This window comes from Bufo gargarizans, chromosome 10, assembly GCF_014858855.1.
Source record: "Bufo gargarizans isolate SCDJY-AF-19 chromosome 10, ASM1485885v1, whole genome shotgun sequence".
Classification (NCBI taxonomy): Eukaryota; Metazoa; Chordata; class Amphibia; order Anura; family Bufonidae; genus Bufo; species Bufo gargarizans.
This window is the reverse complement of record NC_058089.1, coordinates 131398494-131422541: the sequence shown is the minus strand read 5'-3', so window position 1 is coordinate 131422541 and position 24048 is coordinate 131398494. Positions and strand designations below refer to the sequence as shown.

Genomic DNA, 24048 nt, shown 5'->3' with positions numbered 1-24048 from the left:
CAAGGATGACACGTCACTAAATGCTGACTTTCCTCCCACCCTCAGCCCACAGGCTCAGGACCTGAAATCAGCGTGCGGGGACGTTACAAACATATAGGACATGATACAACACACATCCCAAAAACAGATATAATCAGCTGATGAAAAGAAGAGATTCTCTTCTAACAAGTTTACAAATGTTACTGACCATAACAGAAATGGCCTTCAGTAAAGAATACTAAATAATTTAGGTAAAGGCGAGTCCGTTGGCTCCCTGGAATATGAATTAAAATCTGAAACTGTCACCTTGAAAACGGACTATAATAATTTACAACAAAAAGTTGTGGACCTGGAAGATAGGTCGAGACAATCTAATAAGTTACAATTTTGGGGCTTCCCAAGGGAACAGAGGAAAAAAATCCTGCTGGATTTATTCAGTCTTTGATTTTTGAGAACTTTGGAAAAGAACATTTCTCAGCGTTGTTCCTAATAGAGAGGGCCCACCGAACCCCCGGGGTAAACCAAATCCCGGAATGCCACCTCAGGTTCTTCTGGCCAAGATTGTTGTTTCCCGGGATAGAGATATGATCCTTAAGAGGGCCAGAGAGTGCCCCCTATTGTTTCCCGAAAGAGATCCAAGAAAGAAGACGCAGTGCTTTTTTAAGTCATTTTGCGGAAATATATAAAACCGGGAATATTATTCCCGATGAAAGGATAGATGAATATCTTACTGATCCACAGAGAGAATCCCTTGAAGTAGACTTCTCAGTTCAGGAGCTGGAGGCCGCTATAAAGGCCAGTTGGGGAACTCCTCCCTGGAACAGACGGTTTTCCATACGAGCTCTATCGTAAGTATGGTGAAGTGATCTTACCATGTCTTTTGAAGGTAACTGATGAGTCGATGGAGGAGGGTAACTCTTCCTGAGTCTATGACATAAGCTGTAATCTACTAATATTAAAAAGGGGGAAAGATTCCTTAGACATGGGGTCCTATAGACCGATATCGCTCCTGAATACAGATGTTAAGCTCTTATCTAGGATGTTGGCCATAAGGCTCTCTAGAGTTATTGCCTCGATTATACATCCCGACCAGAATGGGTTTATCCCCAATAAAGGTACCCATCACAATCTCCATCGACTTTTCCCGGGGGGAATCCCGCTCCATCCTGTCTTTGGATGCCTCCAAGGCGTTTGACAGGGTGGAGTGGAAATTTCTATGGAAGGTGTTGGAAAGAATGGGATTTGGTATAAAGGTTTATTAGTATGGTTAGGCTTTTGTATAATTCTCCTATTGCAAAACTGAATCTTAATGGAAGTCTTACCGCGAGTTTTAGGTTGACAACAGGTACCCATCGAGGGTGCCCACTCTCTCTGTTACTGTCCGATATTTCTATCGAGTCTCTGGCACTCAGGGTTAGGCCTCATGCACACGGCCGTGTTCCGCGGCCGAGAGCGGTCCGTGGTAACACGGCCTGGATTCCTGTTGAGAGCAGGAGCGCATGGTGTCATAGCAACCAATGGAACACAGCCGTATGCATGAGGCCTTAGGCAAGATACAGGGATTGAGGGTTTTGGAGTATTAGGATTAGAGGATCGGATTTCGCTATATGCCGACAATGTCCTATTTTTTATAAATTGTACTAATATAATGCTCCCAAGAATTATTTGCATAGTTAACCCCTTTGGGGAAGTTTCAGGCCTGGACATTAATTAGTCAAAGACTACTCTTATGTTATTAGACAACTTTGAGTATCGGAGCGAGGGGCCTCTGACGATGTTAATCGTGGTTAATTCATTTGAATATTTGGGTATGTTGATATCCTCTAGGGTTGAAGATTTCACTCAACTTAATTTGACTCCATAGATAACGAAATTGAGATAAAAAAAATTACGATATGGCTTTGATTACTTTTGACTAGATCTGATAGAATTTCTTTGGTTAAGATGGTGATTTTACCTCAACTTCTCTATATCCTTAGGAATTCACCAATTTGGATTGAGGACAAGTTCTTCAAACTTATTGAGAGGTTGATTAATGACCCTCTCTGGGGAGGAAAACGAGAGAGGTTAAAGCTGGATAATTTTTACAAGTCGCTTGAGCAAGGAGGGTTGAATCTTCCCTACTTTAAGGGCTATTTTTTGGCTGGGCAGTTATGGTTATTCTGTGAGTGGGAGAAAAGTCCGCTGTGTAAGACCTTAGGGGAACGTTCTCCGTTTGATAATATTTTTACTTTGCTGGAATCTGGGCGATTAATTAATGTTGAACATGAATTTAGAGCGACAGAAAAGCTATTCTCTAGATCCTGGACCACTATTAGAAGCTGGATGGGGATAAAGGGTTCTCTTCTGTGCACTCCTCTTTGGCATAATTATTACCTACAGGATGTTCATAAATTATTTGGGGATAAGTTTTGGCAGAAAAGTTATATTATTTATGTTTCACAGGTGGTGAGAAACGGCGAGGAACTTTCCTTTTCTGAGTAATTTAAGTTGGTTTAGGTATTTTCAGATACGTTCAGCAAAAAAGAAGTCTCCTTGTTGGAGATAGACACTTCTTCACAATTGACCGTTTTGATAGGGACCTCGGGCCAGAAGGGCAAGATCTCCCAACTATATTAATTATTAGTTAGGTCATTATTTGACAAGGTCGCTTCCCCGGGTCCGAAGGTTTGGGGAATTGACTGTCCAAGAGTCAAGTCATAGGAATGGGGAAATATAAATGCTTATTTAATATTAGTAGCACATAATGCGAATCACATTTTGGTACAGTTTAATATTTTACACAGAGTGTATATCACGCCGATTTGCTTAATAAATGTGGATCAAGAGAATCTTTGAAATGCCCACGGTGTGATAAACAGCGGGCAGATTTCTTACACATGCTTTGGTTATGTCCAGATCTTAAAGCCTATTGGGATTCAATTCAGAATTTTATCACCCAAAAATTGAGGGTAGTAATTCCGTTTGCAGCTGAATGTTGGATATTGAGTGACTTAACCAGTGTAAATTGCCAAAAGAATAAAACTATTCTTTTGATTAGAATTATGTTTCTAGCCAGACTGATGATTGTTCGAGTTTGAAACTCTGAGGACAAATGGTCCAAGATATGGGGAGGTTGGAAGTGGTAGTTATTTTCTATGGCTCTCCCCACTTCCCACGTAAAAAAAAAACTAAAAAAAACGCATCGCAGGAGGTAGGTTCGGGTTGTCCGGGATGGGAAAGAGAAGGAAAATGAGGAATAAGAAATACGATGTCATTGATTAAATATGTATTTGTTTTTGTTTCAGTGTTTCTTAAATAAAAACATAAAAAATAAATAAAATAAAAAAGGCGAGTCCGCAAAGCAGTAATTCTGCACAACACACGTTAATCCCCCTTAAAGTGTTTGGGAGAAATCTCTTAATCAATTTTGCTAATGATCCAGATAATTCTGTTTTGTTTCGAGGAAACCCTGCAAAACTCGCAGACACAGCAGCTCTGACCCTCACTGACCTTTACTGGAATAAAAGCAGGCCGTGCAAAAAAAAAAATCCATTCCCCAAATAGGACCAATGGTTCCTAAACCAATCCAAACGAGGAAATCATATTGCTTCGAGGAAAATTCCGAAGATATCAGGGAAACACTGCGGCCGGGAAGAAAGCGCTCGCATAAAGTGACCTAAAATGCCCTTTATGTCTCTAGCAGCAGACGGAATGCCTTGTGGCCGTTCTACACCAGAGAACACGCGGCAATACCATTACTGACTGCTACCGAAGAGGAAATAAACACATGGGAAGTTTATGGTATAAAACCTGCAGATTCTCTCTAGTCCGATATTAGGACAGATTTCTGGAAAAAAAGATTTTAAGCCGCCGGATCAAACACATCTTGGATCTCTGTATATTTACTTTCATATAGCTATTAAACAGATCAAAGACACCCATACTGTAAAATTCTGTAACCTACTGTATGAAATGCACACACCAGGAGTAAAGTTGTATTAGGGTACGGCCACACGTAGGGTAAATGCAGTGGATTTTGAGCTGCAGAAAATCCACAGCAGATCTGCTACATGTGGCCGTGTCCTTAGAGGAGATATTTCTCTGCTCACAAAAATATTCTAGTGAGTCTGTAATGCAAAATATCTCAAGGTCTGCCTGGGAACGGAAACTTTTAGGTGGATGAGCGTGCGGTTCATGAATCGCAGGCCATGTGACAGCTGCACGTATCAGCCGATTTGTACTCAATGCATCCTAGTGATCTATACTAGGAGTTCCAGCCCACATTGTAGGTCTACTGTCTTATAGCAGCATTCGAGTGAGATCACTATGATTCAGGTAAGCTGAAAAGCGAACGGTCCGGGAGATGTGACCGTCACACGGACTGCGTTTCACATAGGACATGCTTGTCCTTAGGCCACAGACCCACTGTTAACCTATGATGAAAATCCTTGACACTATGTACAGGCAGCTTCATATTTGTAATTGCAAACAATTTTTTTGGAACTAGAAACAGCAATACATAGACCTGAAAATACAGATGAACGAGAACAGGCAAACAGTGATGTTGATGTACAAATACTTCTGGCCATAGCATTAGAGAAGAGATAGAAATCTGTGGTGCACAGATCCAGTAATACTTACATCCAATTAGAGAGATAAGCACAGCGCACAGCCTAATCCAAAAACTGATGAGGTTTATATTCCCCACCGGGGCCTGGCGGGGCCAAAACATTACAAGCACTTAAATGATGTGGAGACAAGCAGAACCACTTAATGGATCAAAGACTCTATGTCTATGTGCATGTGTGAGCCCAGAGACCGCAACACACAATTCACCCTACCAAAAATTACCCCCATTTCCCCCACTACTATCCTGCAAAGTCCATGATCAGAATACAAAAGGCAAAAGTGCAGATTGCAGCACAATATTGCTGCAGATCTGAAGGCGTCTCCTGTTCCATTGTAGATGCAACATGTGAACCCAACCTAAACGCTCTTTCAGCCAGCAGCTATTCCTTCTAATGCTCCATACACATGCATGCTCAGCTAAGTGTGCATGTCTGCTAAAGGCAAGTCTTCCAGACTGCTCTGTCCTCCTCCAAGTCCATTTATTATCATCTCCACACCCCTCCATCCCCTTCCACACTCCTAAGCCCCCTCCTCCAGGACCTCTCTGCATCTAGACTTCACTGTTCTCCTCCACAGCCACCTGTCCCCCTCCATTAACAAATCTCCAGATTCCTGTCTCCTCCTCCACACCCCTCTGCCCCCCTCCTCCAGATTTCTACCACCCTCCTCCAGATTCCTGTCCCCTCCTCCTCCACACCCCCTCTGTCCCCTCCTCCAGATTCCTGTCCCCTCCTCCACACCCTCTCTGTCCCTTGCTCCAGATTCCTGTCCCCTCCTCCTCCACACCCCCTCTGTCCCCTCCTCCAGATTCCTGTCTCCTCCTCCACACCCCCTCTGTCCCTTGCTCCAGATTCCTGTCCCCTCCTCCTCCACACCCCCTCTGTCCCCTCCTCCAGATTCCTGTCTCCTCCTCCACACCCCCTCTGTCCCTTGCTCCAGATTCCTGTCCCCTCCTCCTCCACACCCCCTCTGTCCCCTCCTCCAGATTCCTGTCTCCTCCTCCACACCCCCTCTGTCCCTTGCTCCAGATTCCTGTCCCCTCCTCCTCCACACCCCCTCTGTCCCCTCCTCCAGATTCCTTTGTCACCTCTTCTAGACCTCCTCGGTTTGCTCCATTAGACCCCTCTATTCTCTTTCACCCCCTCGGTTCCTTCCTCCAGATTCCTGCCCCCTCCTCCACACCCTCTCTGTCCCTTCCTCCAGATTCCTGGCCCCTTCTCCACACCCTCTCTGTCCCTTCCTCCAGATTCCTGTCCCCTCCTCCACACCCTCTCTGTCCCTTCCTCCAGATTCCTGGCCCCTTCTCCACACCCTCTCTGTCCCTTCCTCCAGATTCCTGGCCCCTTCTCCACACCCTCTCTGTCCCTTCCTCCAGATTCCTGTCCCCTCCTCCACACCCTCTCTGTCCCCTCCTCCATATTCCTGTCCCCTCCTCCACACCCTCTCTGTCCCTTCCTCCAGATTCCTGTCCCCTCCTCCACACCCTCTCTGTCCCTTCCTCCAGATTCCTGCCCCCTCCTCCACACCCCCTCTGTCCCCTCCTCCAGATTCCTGTCCCCTCCTCCACACCCTTTCTGTCCCTTGCTCCAGATTCCTGTCCCCTCCTCCACACCCTCTCTGTCCCTTGCTCCAGATTCCTGTCCCCTCCTCCACACCCTCTCTGTCCCTTCCTCCAGATTCCTGTCCCCTCCTCCACACCCTCTCTGTCCCTTCCTCCAGATTCCTGTCCCCTCCTCCACACCCTCTCTGTCCCTTCCTCCAGATTCCTGGCCCCTTCTCCACACCCCTTTGTCCCTTCCTCCAGATTCCTGCCCCCTCCTCCACATCCCTCTGCCCCCCTTCCTCCAGATTCCTGTCCCCTCCACACCCCTCTGTCCCTTCCTCCAGATTCCTGCCCCCTCCTCCACACCCCTCTGCCCCCCTTCCTCCAGATTCCTGTCCCCTCCTCCACACCCTCTCTGTCCCTTCCTCCAGATTCCTGCCCCCTCCTCCACACCCCTCTGTCCCTTCCTCCAGATTCCTGTCCCCTCCTCCACACCCTCTCTGTCCCTTCCTCCAGATTCCTGTCCCCTCCTCCACACCCTCTCTGTCCCTTCCTCCAGATTCCTGTCCCCTCCTCCACACCCTCTCTGTCCCTTGCTCCAGATTCCTGTCCCCTCCTCCACACCCTCTCTGTCCCTTCCTCCAGATTTCTGGCCCCTTCTCCACACCCCTTTGTCCCTTCCTCCAGATTCCTGCCCCCTCCTCCACACCCCTCTGCCCCCCTTCCTCCAGATTCCTGTCCCCTCCTCCACACCCTCTCTGTCCCTTCCTCCAGATTCCTGCCCCTTCCTCCACACCCCTCTGTCCCTTCCTCCAGATTCCTGCCCCCTCCTCCACACCCCTCTGTCCCTTCCTCCAGATTCCTGTCCCCTCCTCCACACCCCTCTGTCCCTTCCTCCAGATTCCTGTCCCCTCCTCCACACCCTCTCTGTCCCTTCCTCCAGATTCCTGTCCCCTCCTCCACACCCCTCTGTCCCTTCCTCCAGATTCCTGCCCCTCCTCCACACCCCTCTGTCCCTTCCTCCACACCCCTCTGTCCCTTCCTCCAGATTCCTGCCCCCTCCTCCACACCCCTCTGTCCCTTCCTCCAGATTCCTGTCCCCTCCTCCACACCCCCTGTCCCTTACTCCAGATTCCTGCCCCCTCCTCCACACCCCCCTGTCCCTTACTCCAGATTCCTGCCCCCTCCTCCACACCCCTCTGTCCCTTCCTCCAGATTCCTGTCCCCTTCTCCACACCCCTCTGCCCCCCTCCTCCACACCCCTCTGTCCCTTACTCCAGATTCCTGCCCCCTCCTCCACAACCCTCTGTCCCTTTCTCCAGATTCCTGTCCCCTTCTCCACACCCCTCTGCCCCCCTCCTCCACACCCCTCTGTCCCTTTCTCCACATTCCTGCCCCCTCCTCCACACCCCTCTGCCCCCCTTCCTCCAGATTCCTGTCCCCTCCTCCACACCCCTCTGTCCCTTCCTCCAGATTCCTGTCCCCTCCTCCACACACACCCTGTCCCTTCCTCCAGATTCCTGTCCCCTCCTCCACACACACCCTGTCCCTTCCTCCAGATTCCTGCCTCTTCTAGACCTCCTCGGTTGGCTCCATTAGACCCCTTTATTCTCTTTCACCCTCACCTGTTCCCTCCAAATCATCTATCATCCTTCACACCCCTCTGTCCCCCACCCTCTAGACTCCTCTGTCCCCCACCCTCTAGATCCCTCTATTATTATCCTCCAGACCCCCCCCCCCCAACGCCAAACCCCCCTGCACCCACCCCACTATAATCAGACTACTTTGTTCTCTTCAGACACCTCAAGTGGCATCTTATCTCCATTAGAACTCAACATCCCCAACCCTTCTTTGCCCTCACACTTGCCTCGAGTAAGACGCTAGACGCTCCGATAAGCAAGATGGCAAAAATCCCTTAAGGTGTATGGCCGGCTTTAAGCATGTCACAATAACTGTAGTGCTAGGCGAAGAATAGCAGTGAAACAGCTCAGCAAAATGAATATAAGATGAACGTGCATCTGTGTGTCAAACCAAGTAAACAAGTTACAATGGTGGAAAATGAGAAGAGTAATCTCATTTCTAATGGATGATAACCAGTTGTCTTCCAGCCAGCACAATCTTGCCCAACTTATAAGAACTGCGATATTTGCTTGCTCAGAATAAACTCAGACAGATCACACACGGCCGTATCTCTGACTCACAGGCGAAGCTCTCCTCGCCATCCCTTTACACCCAGCTAATGAGATGAAGCGCAACGGTTGGAATCCACTAAAGAGCCAAAAAATAGATAAAATCTGAAATTATCATTACTATGACGAAGAAGAGGAAAACAGAGTAAAAGGTTCCTGTTCTTCAGAGGACGAGGTCAATGCAAACAGCAGACCTGGCTTACACAGGCAGTGTCGTCATAGAGGCCCTCGCTCGCTGTGAACCCATCTCCAATAATATTACATCTTATTGGATTAAGAAGCAATTTTGAGCTATAGTTCACATATGGGACAAAGTAAGAGAAAAATTATCCAATCAAAACATTCATCAACAGGGAACATATCCCCCAATTTATATAATGGTTCCCATCTAGAAGCTACGTCACTCGTGGATGTGTCATTTAAGGGATCAGAAATGCAAAAACTAAAATCTGATAAGATCTGTGATCATTTTAGTGCGGATTTTGGAGATAAAGGTATCAGCAAAATTAGGATTAGGGATGGGTGAAACCATGTGCGCCCAGCTAGGAGAGCTCACCCGATTTCCCTGGACTATATCCCATTCCGAGAGTTCAATCTGGATCATCGCCATTATCTGCTGTGATGAATGTTAACCTCCTCACAGTCACATTAAAATTGGAAAAACACTCCAAAAATGTCACTTTTTTTATTGTAGATTTTTAACATGTGTCTGCAGTAACTCTTGTCGTACAACTCAGGAGACACAATTGTATTTTTAACCTCTTAGTGACAATTTTAGCCTTAAAGGGGTTGTGTCACGTAGATGCAGTTAATACCAGGCCGTTACTAATGTATTGTGATTCTCCATATGGCCTCCTTTGCTGGCTGGATTGATTTTTCTATCACATTATACACTGCTCGTTTCCATGGTTACAACCACCCTGCACTCCATCAGTGGTGGCCGTACTTGCACACTAGAGGATGCGCTCCCACAGTCCCCGCTCAGAGGCCAGAGCCTTTTCCTATAGTGTGCAAGCACGACCACCACTGCTGGATTACATGACAGCGAGCAGTGTATAACGAGATGGAAAAATGAATCCAGCCAGCAAAGGAAGAAATATGGAGAATCACAATACATTAGTAAGTGCCTGGTGTTAACTTCCTCTACATACTGAATGCCACTTGCTGAAGTTAGAGGACCCCTTTAAGGACCAATAATATTTTCCCTCTTTGTGTTCTAGCAGTCATAATATTTAAATTGTTTCTTCTAAATTCTTTTATTATTTTGTGGGATTAGTAGTTTTTTTTAGGAACAACATTTTAACATTATTTTGTGGAATTTATTTACACGTTTACTGTGGTAAAAAGAATCAGCTCTGCAACTGCTCCCCCTCCTCCTCCAGACCGAAGGGGAGATGCTCATATCTCTGGATCAGTACCAGCTAGAGATATGTATTGTTGGAAAGCTGACATTCTAAGCTTTCAAAAAATACCAAAATGACTGCATTATCTTCACTACGTGGGAAAATATCCTGTTAGAAATCGGGATGCAGTGGATGCAGCGGAAAGTGAAAGTAAAAGTAAAAGTAAAAGCAGGTTTTTAACAGTGATATCTCCTGTTTATCTTGGGCTAATACTGTCAATGCCAGCTTTCAACAAGACCAGGCGCATGTTTCTAGCTGCTACCAATCAGGAGACATCTGCAGCTAAAAGGAGCCCCTTCCCCCCTCCACTTCTGCCTGAGCTCAGTCAGGACAGTTTGGTGGGTAAAGGGTTTGTCCAGGGTAAAAAAACATGGCGGCTTTCTACTAAAAACAGTGCCACACCAGTCCATGGGTTGGGTGTGTGGTATTGCAGCTCAGACCCATTCATTTTAATACAGATGAGCTGCGATACCAGACACAACCTGTGGACCTGTTTGTGGAAGCATGCAGCCATGTTCTCCTAGTTCTGGACTTTATTGGTAAGAATGCCCCTGTACCCGGTTCTGTGCCTGGTGGGAGATGGCATTCTACAGTAAATCCTGGAGTGCTAAACCACTTAATGACTGGTCCCGATCGGACCGTTATGACACACCAATTTATTCCTTTTTGCATTTCAGCAGCCATAACTACTTTTTCTATGAAGTGGCGGCTGTATGAGACTTTGTTATATGTGGAAGGAATTGTCCGTTTTGTCGCCCAGTGAGTATTGTACATGTACATTACTGTAATGTATTAGCATACTCCTGTAAAATACATTATAGCCTTGGTAACACAACAGGCTTAGTGTACAGATGACTGGGGGGGTTCTTGGTCTACCAGGGGTGAATGAACAGGGGTCCCCCTATCCTGATTGTGTCACTGGCAGTCTAGACCTTTCAGCATGCTGACAAATCTGGATTTGCAGGCGGCAGATCACTAATAGCAATCTGCCACTGGCACACTGCGTGGCGAGCGGTGACATAGTGATCACTCCTCCCCCTGTTGTGGAGGACACTGCTGCGTGTAATAGCCAGCAGAGGACTCCGCTGCTATCTGCTGATTGCCAGGAGGGAATGCTCCCCACCTACCCCCCTTTAGAGCAGGAGCTACAGAGTGATAAAAACTGTGCTCTACTATAAAGCTTCTTAAAGGGGTTGGTCCAAGATGATGAGCTTCTGATCAGTAGAGATCCTACCATTTGTACCCGACCAATCAGAAGAGCAGGGGGACCAGGATCCAGGTGCTGCTTTGAAAATTGTAGAATATTTTTTGTGGGATGTCCCCTTTAAATGTCATTGTGTGCCCAGTCTATTGCCATCAGACAACTCCTACTGTATCTAATCCATCTATGCCCATACTCCTGACGCCCTATTGTAATATTGTGCTAATTTCATGAATCGTATTGCTCATCACTGGCGACCTACAGCAAGAGCCGATCTACCTGGTACACATATAAATCACATATCAACACTTGTACTAACAGTCGAGGAGGTGGAAGCCCATTAGGTTATACTCAAGCTTTTTCCGAGGGGAAAGTCAAAAATCGGAATAAATCAGCAAAGCCAAGCGTTCTGCAGAACTGTGCTGTTGGCTCGGACCCAGCAGAACTGGCTCTGCAGGCGAGTCTGAAGGAGAAGGCGCTACACTCAACCAATTTCCCCTCTTAGAGTTTTATTAGAGCTGAAAGCATTTTAAAGTAAAGCACATCCCCCGTCATTACTGCCAGATAAACTGTCTACAACACTCCGAGTTCGCTCGATGGGAGACAATGCCAGCTGGTCCCAGGGAGGATACGCAGGAGGTTAGTCATCGAATGTTTTACGGTACGCTATGGCAGGAGAGCACATTCTCCTTTAATAGGCCTTTCACTTTCACTCAGCTCTCATATAAAAGGACCATGAACGAAAGAAAAAACTCTATTTATGACCAAAAGAATGGATTTAATTGTTTACATAATCCTAATAAAGTTTAGGGCTAGCCTCCCGAGGAATGAGCGGGGGCCAGGCCAGCAAAGTGTCATTTCATCCCGACGGCGGAGCACACGTTCTCGAGAATTGACATAGGCACCTGTGAGTCTGGCTGTCCTCCCACTATAAGTTGCAGCATAGCCTGCTGACAAGCTGTAAATCCCCCCCACCGCGCTACACGTTACTGTGTATATTGGGAGTCAGAAGTGAGAGGACATGAGCTTGGTGATGAGATGAAAGATACTTCAGGAGACTGTTATAAGGTTGGCACAGGATAACATGAGTCTGGGGTATTCGCCACTAAATGGAGTGGACATTATCACAGGCAGGACAGGTGAATGACAGGTGCAACACTGGTGAGAGAGCCTAGCCATGAGTCCGGTCAATGAAGTCAGGCAACCCAGCTCAAACCCAGGAAATGATAGAAAACTCACTTACAGGCGGAGGATCCAGGGCAGGAATCTTCATTTTAAATCCCTGCCCTTTTTGAGCTTTGGAGTCCAGTGGGAGGTCCCTGAAAGCTCTCCGTATAGACAGTCACAGAGGCAAGACTGTCAATCATTGAGAAAAACTGCCCACTGCTCTCCTAAGCAAAGACAGAGCAGGGAGTTAAAGGGTTCTCCGGAAATGATTTAAATGGATTGTGTGCAGGACTGGTCACCACCACTCACACAGCTACCTTGGGGGGTGAAGCCTCATTATACACGACATGTTTTCAGGCTGCTCAGCCATAATAGCATATCATAGGCAGGGTCACCTCCTTACCATCTACTGCAGAGCTGTGTAGTGAGGCCACCAGTCCTGCTCACACTCTAGGACTGGTTACTGGCTTTGACTTCGACACCACAGACCTGCTGTCTGTCCGAAGACAATTCAGCAAACGATGTGGCTGATCGGCTATAAATCATATTTAACATTTATGTTTGTAATACAGTTAGAAGAACTGACCATAGGACAACCAATACTACTTTAAAGTGGTTCTCCGGTTGTTAGAAGTTATCCCCTATCGACAGGATAGTAGCTAACTATTAGACTGGTGAGGGTCTTACTGCTTGGACCCCTACCGATCACATGTACCCTCTACAGCCCCCCTGAAGTGAACAGAGTGGCCAGTGTGGCCGCGTCATTCATTTCTATAGCACTTTCGGAGATAGCCAAGTACAGCACTCGCCTATCTCCAGAACTTCCCTAGAGATGAATGGAGAGTCCGAAAGCAGGTGGGCCACCATTCCCACAATCAGTGGGGGTCCCAGCAGTAGTACTCCCACCAATGTGATAGTTATCCCCTATCCTGTCGATAGGGAATAACGGCTAACAACCAGAATACCGTTTATGTGACACTAGACACAAGTCTGTTTCTGATTGGCGTGACCGACGTCTGACTTGTCTAATGTCTTTAATGTGGTTACACTTAATGTATAACTAACCTTCTAGGAGAATAACCAAAACCAGGTGGCGAGGACGGGACCTATGGAAAATTGTTGGCAGACTTGTGGTGAACAATAGCTGGAGAAGCATTCAAAACCCCAACATCCAGCAAAGAGACTAATAAACCATTATTTCATCCATTTTCCAACATATCCCAAACTGATGCCTTTCTGCTCACAAAATAAAAATTGCTTTAAGTGTCTGGCTCTGCTTATCTGCAAACTTGTAAAACTTCAGAAGAACAGCTGACAAGCAGATCCACAGCAATGCATGTGCACAGGCAGACGATGGCACAGGCGGCTAGAACAAGTATCTAGGAACAGAAGTGTGACTAGCCAGGGCAGAACCGCATCCAATAAAATGCCCATAGAGCTGCCAACCGTGGGGCCCGAGTCAGTTCTGGCCGCTACCTGGTAAGTGGTTTTCCAGGAGTAAATATTAAAGGGAATATACCATGACTGATAACAAAAACATCATATGTACATGAAAATTCCTTTCCAACAAAACTAGAACCAGCCCTGTGCCAAACATGGGTCCAGAGATCTCCCCATTCACTGCTCAGGGGGCGTGTCCATTCTGCTGGCAGCTCAGGGGGGCGTGTCCATTCTGCTGGCAGCTCAGGGGGGCGTGTCCATTCTGCTGGCAGCTCAGGGGGCGTGTCCATTCTGCTGGCAGCTCAGGGGGCATGTCCCAGCTCACCCCGCATCACAGCTCAGGAGGCAGTTGAAGGATGAAACTGAGCAAGTGTGGCCTTCTCAGTGAACAGGACAAAGAAATAAGAAATAAAACAAACAGCAGGTGGCGCTATACAGATACATTGTATTGAATAACACACTACAACCCCTTAAAATATGTGTATATTAGAAAAGTTTATGATTTAGGGTCCATTCACACGTCCGTTGTTTCTTTCCTGATCTGTTCCGTTTTTTGCGGAACAGATCTGGACCAGATCTGTACCCATTCATTTTCAATGGGTCCTGAAAAAAAATCAGACATTGAGCTGTCCGATTTTTTTCAGGACCCATTGAAAATGAATGGGTCCAGATCTGTTCCGCAAAAAACGGAACAGATCAGGAAAGAAACAATGGACGTGTGAATGGATCCTTACTATTCTCTAATCAAATCTCTAATATCCCTTTCTAACAGGAGAGTTGACTGGTGCAGTTCTGGTGCTCGAGACCACCAGAAAATCCCCGACTTCATTGGACAGCGCTCACTCCTCAAACAGTGACCACGAGAGGTTTCATGCAGCCAGTCACACAATTGACAGTCCATGCAATACATAGACGGACTGGGTCCACACATCAGTGTGAGCAAGAGACAGAGCGAGTGAGCCAAAGATGGGTTATAAAGAGGGTCCTGAGCAGAAACCCCACTGAATGATACCCAAATGCCCAGGAATGGGGCATACAGAAAGGGGTTGCCAGAAGAAGAAGAGCCACTGCAATGAAGCTGAATCATATTGGTAATTTTTGTCCATGGTTTAGCGCCAAGTATGCTGACAGGCTGAACACCACCTGGATTCAACATGGCGCCCTGACAAGTAAATGCATTCAGGTGTTTGGATGCAACAATCTGCAAAGCTCAGCTGTGGCTTAAATGCTTTTCCTTGAGGCCAATGATTCATCCAGATTCATATCAATATTAAATTAGAAAATAATTGCACATCTGTGACCCGGATACAATGTATTAAAAGTATCAGTTACCCAGGAGTTCAAGAGCTACAGATTCCAGAGAAAAAAAATTTCCATTTGCCAAAATACAAGCCTAATTTACAAATGCCCCGAGGAAGCTAACAAGCTGGGGCCTCTCACTAGACAGATACAGGAAGGGAGGAGAGCACATGAAAATGAATGCCCCACAGGATTAGAGGGGTTTCGATGAGGATGGTGGCACTTCAATTTACATCCCAATTTAATACAATGGATCTTTTGGCTCGGGTCTTTGATGTTTGGTAGTATTAGGTAGTAGACTTTGTATTTCAATATGAGCCACAATCATTTTCAGATCTTTGACGTTTATCAACATTTATTTCATAAATGATCTAAACCCCAAGACGCAAGTAAAATCTGTTTTGGCGAGCAGATATTGCTGGGAATGGATGCTGTCACTGAGCGCTCCTGCCACACGGAGGGACAGATCTGCTCTTCCTGCATCGCCTCTATTCGCACGTGCGTGTCGGGACCTACACACAGCTGCTTGCAGTGGGCGGCATGTGTGTAGCCTCCGGCTGCCTTCTGGGTTCAGAAGGAGGCTGGCTGCTCTGACTACTGACTACCGTCAAAGTGTTTTGTTTTTGTTAGATTTTTTGGGAGGGGGTGAATGCTGCGACTGCCTTGCGCTCTAATATCTAATGAGTGGACATGCACTGAACATAAAAGGGCAGATTCATCACTGCTTGTTTGAACACCATCTTATGGCATAAAAAATTAGGGCACACGGTATATTTTTGCTATAATTTGCAACTTTCCAAGCTCTTTGAAAGGGCCAAGCAAAGTGGGCAGGGCTTAGCTGGTGGGCGTGGCCTTCCATAGCCCAGCAGACGAGCTATAATTTACACCAGAACCTGGTTATACTGGGGACACTGCGGGGGCCATTCCTTATTCTGGGAAACACAATGGTGGCCAATGGATGTCTAGGGGGCATTTCATATACTGAGGGCACAAGGGGTTGGGATTTAAAAAAAAAAAAAAAAAGCCTATGAAATCCATTTACAAAAACGTCCATTAAAAAACAGATGAAAGGCCAGAAATTGGATGCACACACAGATGAAAAAGGGCCATGAAAAACTGTCTGTTTTTAATGGCCTCCATGTCAATGTACCCTAAGGAGAACATTTTTGTAAGTTAACAACAGAAGACAAAAGACAAGTAACACGATCAGCATTGTTTTCAGAGGTCGTCTACTCAAGCGTGAAATTAAAGGACTCTCATTTACCTCAAACTTTCTTCTGCCTGTAAGGCACATAACTATTGCTAAAAGGACATAAGGAGATACGTGAACGTCTCTAAAAAGCTTTGCTGGACAACGTCAGGACAGGAACAAGTATTTATTGAAAACAAATTCAAGGCGTGCCGTGGACTTGCAGAATAACATCATGAGTTTATGTACATATATTGCCCTGAAGACCCTTCAGTGTTACGGTATCTCGGCTTCCGGGGCTTAATCTTTCATAGAGGAGCACATTATACACTTAAGATCAGGACAAGGAATGCCGTTTTATCACCTGTTATGTAATGGGGAGATTTATCAAGACTGGCATTTCCTGTGCACCAGAGTGAGATGCGCCATAGGCCAGCTAGGGGCTGGTGGAGGCTTTAGCTATAACTTACGTCAGTTTCTGGGGTAAGTTAGAGTAAACCTGGGGTGGCCACGGGAATACCCACCACCCTTCCCTCACCACTAGAAAAATAGAAAGAAGCTCAAAGGAGAGGATTTATCACGAGCAGAACTTTCTGCAACGGTCTTGATAACCCTTGCACTGCCAGACGATCCTCCGGTAGTCTGTGCACCTAAACAGTAATCTAAGGCAGCTCGGAGCTGCACCAGAAAACTGATGGAAATGAAGATACATTTGTCTCTGGTGTTGGCCCTTTTTTTTTTTTCTTCAAAAAGTTGCTTTAAAAAAAAAGACTAACACAGATTTTGCAACTTTTTAAAGCCACTTCTCTGGCACACGGGTGAGGATAAATTTCCCCCAAAAAGTACTAAATTATGGTGCAAATATGTAGCAAATACAGCAGTGTTGTAAAAGGTTGGATAAATGTCTCCCCAATAAGCATATCTATATAGCTTAATTTACCCAAAGAAGGCCAAAAACATGTATTTTGGACTTCCATTGGCTAATGAGTCAGTATACTGTAAGAAGATGGCTTGGAACGGTACAGTGTATTCGCTATTCCAGCAAAAGGTATACAATAAAAATATATCTGCACAGTACACTCTGTGTTTATAATGGGACCTCCAAGGGCAACACATCCAACTTTATACCTACACAGTTGGATAGGTTGCCCTCTTCCATCACATATAGACGTCAGGCGCTTTTCCCGATGTATACATCAGAGGACCATAGCGTAATGTAAAAATATTTCATATTTCATTTCTATCCAAGTATAACACGGTTTCCATTACACTTTTGTGCTGTGCTGCATAATACGTAGGCGTATTGGGCAAGCTTAGCAGAACCTTAACCAACAAAAAGATTCATACGTGGTTCATTCTACATTAAAGGCCAAATATTACCTTCTAAGCTGAAGTGTATGATATGGGGGGGGTCAATGTGATTTCTGCAGACTTCAGCCATGTTAGTAAAAATGTCAATTATAAAGCTATAACTTATAAACTAAAATAACCGATAATACTACAAGTGCAAAAACCTTTATAGTGGTTTTCCTACCATCGGACTTTGTTCCACGTCTGTGTGGCTCCAAGAGGTGACCCAGCCACCATGGGTACTTGGATTGGGGTGGGCTGTTTGTTCATGATCAGGTCCAGCTTCTCCTCTAAGGACTTACAAGTTGCCTCCAAAACTTGCAGCTTGGATTCAATGCTGTCCAGACGCAGGCAGATCGTTTGGTTGATGGAGAACAAGAAGGACTGGAATGGAAGAACGGCAGTATGAGAACACAAGCGTCCAGGGACACAAAATAAAGGTACTGTAAAACTCTTCTGATTTGTCTCCTGGTGAATGTAGGACTTCTCAAAGTAGTGGCCAATCATACTAACAAGTTAGGGGACAATGCTGGTCTAGATCAGAGGTGGTCTTCTTAAAGAAGTGGTCTCTTCATTTTTATTATTTGGAGAAATCTTCTCCATATTCATGAAGCAGAGTGGTCACAATGCAATGGAGCATGCAAGCCCTATGACTATTTAGGAATTTAGGGAATATGTGGAAATCAATCACCATGGGACACCAGTCAATGCAGTAATACCTTAGCAGACTGGTCCGGCTGCAAGAGAAACCCCATCAGTAAAGGTTGGGGGATTTGCATATAATGTTAGTCTGTGGATATCCACATCCAGTCTCTCGCCTGACATTAACTGACCTTTCGCACAACGTAATATTTACAACACAGGAACTGAATGTCTTCATGTCCAGATTAAGAATATTTTCAGTCATATTATGCTTCCTGCAATGCTGTATAGCTCAAATCCTGTATTAAAATATTCCTTCCATAATCCAAATGCCTAATTTTCTGAAATATTTCCAGACCTGAGATTAAGCTGGGGCATAAATCACTTTTATTCTTTTTACAGACCTGCTAACAGAAACATGCAGGTAAAGAAAGGAATTTAATCTCTGACCCTGCAGAGAAATAATTTGCATTAAAAACGTTAAATTTAAAGCTTGAACCCTCAGAAACAGCAAGACTGCCATCTAGTGGCAGAAAGTGGAAAGGCACGAAACTAAACACTGAAATTTAAAAAGTGAGAGTGTAGGTAGCAATTCCCCATTTGGATAACAATGGGACAAAGCAGGGAAAATGAAATTAGTTTATATGTGCTAAAGTCTCTGAATATGGAGGAACTCTACAGAGATAAGCTTGTAAAGACCATTACTAAAAATATTAAAGACACCGATGCTGCAGAAGTCCTCAGAAAGCACTGCTGTTGCAGGAGAAAAGTAGTATGGAATAGGGACGAGTGGCCATGTAATACACGGTACGGTATATCTGGAAGACAAGAGGTCATCTTAAGGGTGTAACGTGTAAGAGAAGAAACCATATGGTGAATACTGAAACCTTTATGGAAGGATCCTGACAGTTGATTTCTATGCGCTGTCGCTTTAGTGAAGGCGCCAAATCGTCCTCCGTGACTTCATGATTCTCTAAAATAACTGTAAAACAGAAAAAAAAGAAAATGAAACGGTTATTAGGACAGAAGTTTATTATCCTGGACGTGGGGGCGGGTCAGCTGGCGGGCTGCCCACCGCATCCACTCTATGACCCCGTGTCCTGAGGCCGCTTGTAAACACACGCGTCTTGCAGATGACAGAACGGGTGGGGTGATGGCATGCGATAAGACATTCTTCTGGCTCTTTTGGCTATAAGTGATCAATGAGTAAACTGTTTGCAAAACCTAGAAAGAATAAACTATTCTAGCACACATCTGTACAACATCTAAGTGTCTGTTACTTCCCTCTAGTGACCACACATCTGGCCCACGGCCATTGGGCTCATTTACATGTGAAGACAATCAGTAACCACGCACGGAGATCAGTAATTGACACAAATGAATCAGAAGACCGGTTCATAAGCCATGGACATTATAGCTTCTAGATTTCAATCCTATGGATTTAGACGGTCTGGCCATATATATGTATTTTACACGGATGTCAGCCCTCCATACACACGTACACTGGACTCCTAAACAGGGAGGGGAAGAGAACAGCTTCCAGACACCTCTCGCGCCAACAAAAAAAGGATTGGACAGTAAAAACCCAATTTATTTCCTCCATCACTGGCCATTGAGGAGAGTTGAGATATACACACTAGATGGCCGGTCAGAGGGCCCCAACAAAATCGCCAGGTACAACAGACATTTACCTAACGTACTTGGCAGCTGAATGGAATTTACAAGCTTGGCTTTCTTGATTGTAGTTCCCCCACAGCACGGGTCTGGCAGCCCCTTTCACATGAGCGGGTGCAATACGTGACGTGAACACATCGCACCTCTATTCATTTCAATGGGTCTGTGTACATGAGTGTTTTTTTCTCACATCAGTTCTGCGTTGCATGAAAAACGCAGCATGTTCTATATTCTACGTTTTTCACACAGCCCTGGCCCCATGGAAGTGAATAGGGCTTCAGTGAAAAACGCATCGCATCCGCAGGCAAGTCCAGATCTGAAGCATTTTTCAATGATGGTTGCTAAGAGATATTGTTTGTAAACCTTCAGTTTTTTATCAAGCGTGTGAAAAACGCATCAAAATGCATTGCACCCGCTCAGGAAAAAAAACAAACGCAATCGCAGACAAAACTGACTGAACTTGCTTGCAAAATGGTGCGAGTTTCACTGAACGCATCCGGCGCCAATCCGTATGGTTCGTGTGAAGGGGCCTTACCCGCGCTGAACGTGGACATTTTATCTGAACCGAGCATGCATGTTAAGCCACGAGACACATAATATAGCAAGTTCTTAACTCATTGGGAGATTGAAAGGGTTGTCCGGGTTCAGAGCTGAACCCGGACATATCCCCATTTTCACCCAGGCAGACCCCCTGACTTGAGCATCGGACCAGTTCATGATCCGATGCTCTCTTTTGCCCTGCGCTAAATCGCAAAAACTCTCTGTGTGCTCTCCGCATCTGTTGCTCCGTTCCATGGCCCCGCAAAAAAAAATATAACATGTCCTATTCTTGTCCATTTTGCGGACAAGAATAGGAATCTCTACAATGGGCCGCCCATTCCGTTCCACAAATTCCACCGGGCTCTCCATAGGGCTGCCAGGCGGAGGCTTCCGCCTAGCAGAAAGCCCGATGACGTCACCGGCACTGATGGGCGGGCTTTAGTGCTGCCCTAGCCTGTAAAACGGCTAGGGCAGCGCTAAAACCCGCCCATCAGAGATGGTGACGTCACCGAACACACACTGCTGGGCGGAAGCCTCGGCTGGCAGTGTGTGATTGCAAATAAAAGATCCCTTGCCCTGTGAGATCCAGCACTGGGCAAAGGAGAAATACTAACATCAGGGGGGCTGCCTGGGTGAAATTATGGGTATGGCCTCATGCACACGACCGTGACGTTTTTTGCGGTCGCAAACCGCTGATCCACAAAAAAACGGAAGGCGCCCGTGTTGCCTTCTGCAATTTGAGGAACGGAACGGGATATATATGCCTATTCTTGTCTGCAAATCGTGGACAAGAATAGGACGTTATATTTTTTTTTGTGGGGACACGGAACAGAGCAACACGGAGTGCTGTCCACATCTTTTGTGGCTCCATTAAAATGAATGGGTCCGCATCCGAGCTCGGATGCGGACCCAAACAACGGTCATGTGCATGAGGCCTATGTCTGAGTTCAGCTCTGAACCCGGACAACCCCTTTAATGTGCTAGAAATACCCAGAGTAAGGCCTCATGCACATGACTGTTCAGTTTTTTGCAGTCCGCAAACCGCGGATCGGTAAAAAACGAAAGCCGCCTGCGTGCCTTCTGCAACTTGTGGAACGGAACGGGCGGCCCATTGTAGAGATTCCTATTCTTGTCCGCAAAACGGACAAGAATAGGACATGTTATATTTTGGAACGGAGCAACAGATGCGGACAGCACACAGAGAGTTTTTGCGGCCCCATTGAAGTGAATAGGTCCGCACCCGAGCCGCAAAAACTGCGGCTTAGATGCGGACCCGAACAACGGTCGGGTGCATGAGGCCTAACAAAGTAATATTTCCTTTTCTAATGTGTGATAGCAAAACACAACCATTTTTTAAATGCATTTCATCATTTATTTAATTTCTTCTTTTGACATCAGAAGACTGTAAACTGGTGAAAAACAGAAATCAACAAAACCAAACTTTAAGAGTCTATTCTGTGACGTCTCATATATAAAGGGATACACATTTCTTCTAGAACGTGTTTAGTAAGTCGTTTTCATTTCTCAAATGAAAACAGCAATGACTACAGACCCCATTTGTTTCATCTCCAGGGTACAAAGCCAGGTTACCCCCAAACAGAAGGGCGCCTACACCTCTTTCTAACAATCCCCCTCTCTTATAATGTGCGTTTTCCTAGTCACAGCTGCACACACAGATAATGTGCATTTTAAAATGAAATTGAAATGGTTGCTTGAAAACAAGATAAGGGCTTGCATCACAAATCTTGAAGACATCTTAAAAGCAAGTATGAGAATAAGACAAGGCCCTTTACGGTCTGTGCCGCCGAGACTACGGTGAGAGATCTGCACTGCAGACAAGTCACTTTAATTAACTTACAAATAAACTGCAAATGAAGGAAGTCGTTGCAGTGGTTAATAAACACCAATCTGAACAAGGGTTTATTGCCCAATAAAAATAAACTAAGAGAACCATAACCAGTTCTATCTCGGTGCTAAATACTGCAGAGCAGGCCGCCCGCACTCCAACAAGGTCTTCAAAAAGCAATAAATCCAGGATGCAGAGCATTTAATAGGAAACATTCACAAACAGCAGCGCCAGGTACAAGTAGTAGTAGCAGAGTTAGGTACAAGCAGTAGTGTAGTAGTAATGGTTCGAGGTACTAGTAGTAGTAGTGTGGTTGGTATAAGCAGTAGTAGTAGTACATGGTGGTTCTGGTGCTTCTACAAGTAGTAGTAGCAGTGGTAGGTGCAAGCAGTAGCGCAGCAGTGGTAGGTGCAAGCAGTAGCGCAGCAGTGGTAGGTGCAAGCAGTAGCGCAGCAGTGGTAGGTGCAAGCAGTAGCGCAGCAGTGGTAGGTGCAAGCAGTAGCGCAGCAGTGGTAGGTGCAAGCAGTAGCGCAGCAGTGGTAGGTGCAAGCAGTAGCGCAGCAGTGGTAGGTGCAAGCAGTAGCGCAGCAGTGGTAGGTGCAAGCAGTAGCGCAGCAGTGGTAGGTGCAAGCAGTAGCGCAGCAGTGGTAGGTGCAAGCAGTAGCGCAGCAGTGGTAGGTGCAAGCAGTAGCGCAGCAGTGGTAGGTGCAAGCAGTAGCGCAGCAGTGGTAGGTACAAGCAGTAGCGTAGCAGTGGTAGGTACAAGCAGTAGCGTAGCAGTGGTAGGTGCAAGCAGTAGTGTAGTAGTGGTAGGTGCAAGCAGTAGCGCAGCAGTGGTAGGTGCAAGCAGTAGCGTAGCAGTGGTAGGTGCAAGCAGTAGCGTAGTAGTGGTAGGTGCAAGCAGTAGCGCAGCAGTGGTAGGTGCAAGCAGTAGCGTAGTAGTGGTAGGTGCAAGCAGTAGCGCAGCAGTGGTAGGTGCAAGCAGTAGCGTAGCAGTGGTAGGTGCAAGCAGTAGCGCAGCAGTGGTAGGTGCAAGCAGTAGTGTAGTAGTGGTAGGTGCAAGCAGTAGCGTAGCAGTGGTAGGTACAAGCAGTAGTGTAGTAGTGGTAGGTGCAAGCAGTAGCGCAGCAGTGGTAGGTGCAAGCAGTAGCGTAGCAGTGGTAGGTACAAGCAGTAGCGTAGCAGTGGTAGGTACAAGCAGTAGCGTAGCAGTGGTAGGTACAAGCAGTAGCGTAGCAGTGGTAGGTGCAAGCAGTAGCGTAGCAGTGGTAGGTACAAGCAGTAGCGTAGCAGTGGTAGGTACAAGCAGTAGCGTAGCAGTGGTAGGTACAAGCAGTAGCGTAGCAGTGGTAGGTACAAGCAGTAGCGTAGCAGTGGTAGGTACAAGCAGTAGCGCAGCAGTGGTAGGTACAAGCAGTAGCGTAGCAGTGGTAGGTACAAGCAGTAGCGTAGCAGTGGTAGGTACAAGCAGTAGTGTAGTAGTGGTAGGTACAAGCAGTAATACAGGGTGGCCCACGAAAAATTAGCCCACCTCCAATATCTAAACTATCAAACTGCCTAACAGCAAATCTGTCTTAGTTGCCCATAACAACCAATCAGATGTCAGCTTTCATTTTTTCCACAGGCCTGTAGGACCTGAAAGCTGAGCTCTGATTGGTTGCTATGGGCAAATTTGCTATTAGTCAGTTTGATTCGGAGATATTGGAGACAGGCTATTTTTTCGTGGGATGCTTCCATCCTTCTAAGACTTCCTGCCTGGGAGCTCCACCAGTGCAAGCATGCTCAACCTGCGGCCCTCCAGCTGTTGCAAAACTACAACTCCCATCATCCCCTGACAGCCTACAGCTATCATCCTACAGAAGGGCATCGTAGAGAGTTGTAGTTTTACAACAGCTGGAGGGCTGCAGGTTGAGCTTGCCTGACCTAGTGCATAGATGAAAGACACATAAAGTGGTCTGTTTGAAAAGGCACCGAT

At 46.2% G+C, this 24048-nt stretch overlaps 1 protein-coding gene across 1 annotated transcript in view; it reads right to left on the bottom strand.

The window, feature by feature from the left end:
* The window catches only part of LOC122920612 (BTG3 associated nuclear protein), a 326695-nt gene that overhangs the window by 267869 nt on the left and 34778 nt on the right, over positions 1–24048 (bottom strand). The window contains exons 3-4 of the mRNA XM_044270256.1: positions 18901–18995; positions 17556–17755 (exon numbers count right to left, since the gene is read on the bottom strand). Coding sequence (XP_044126191.1) covers positions 17556–17755; positions 18901–18995 — 295 coding nt within the window. The remainder of the gene's footprint in view (positions 1–17555; positions 17756–18900; positions 18996–24048) is intronic.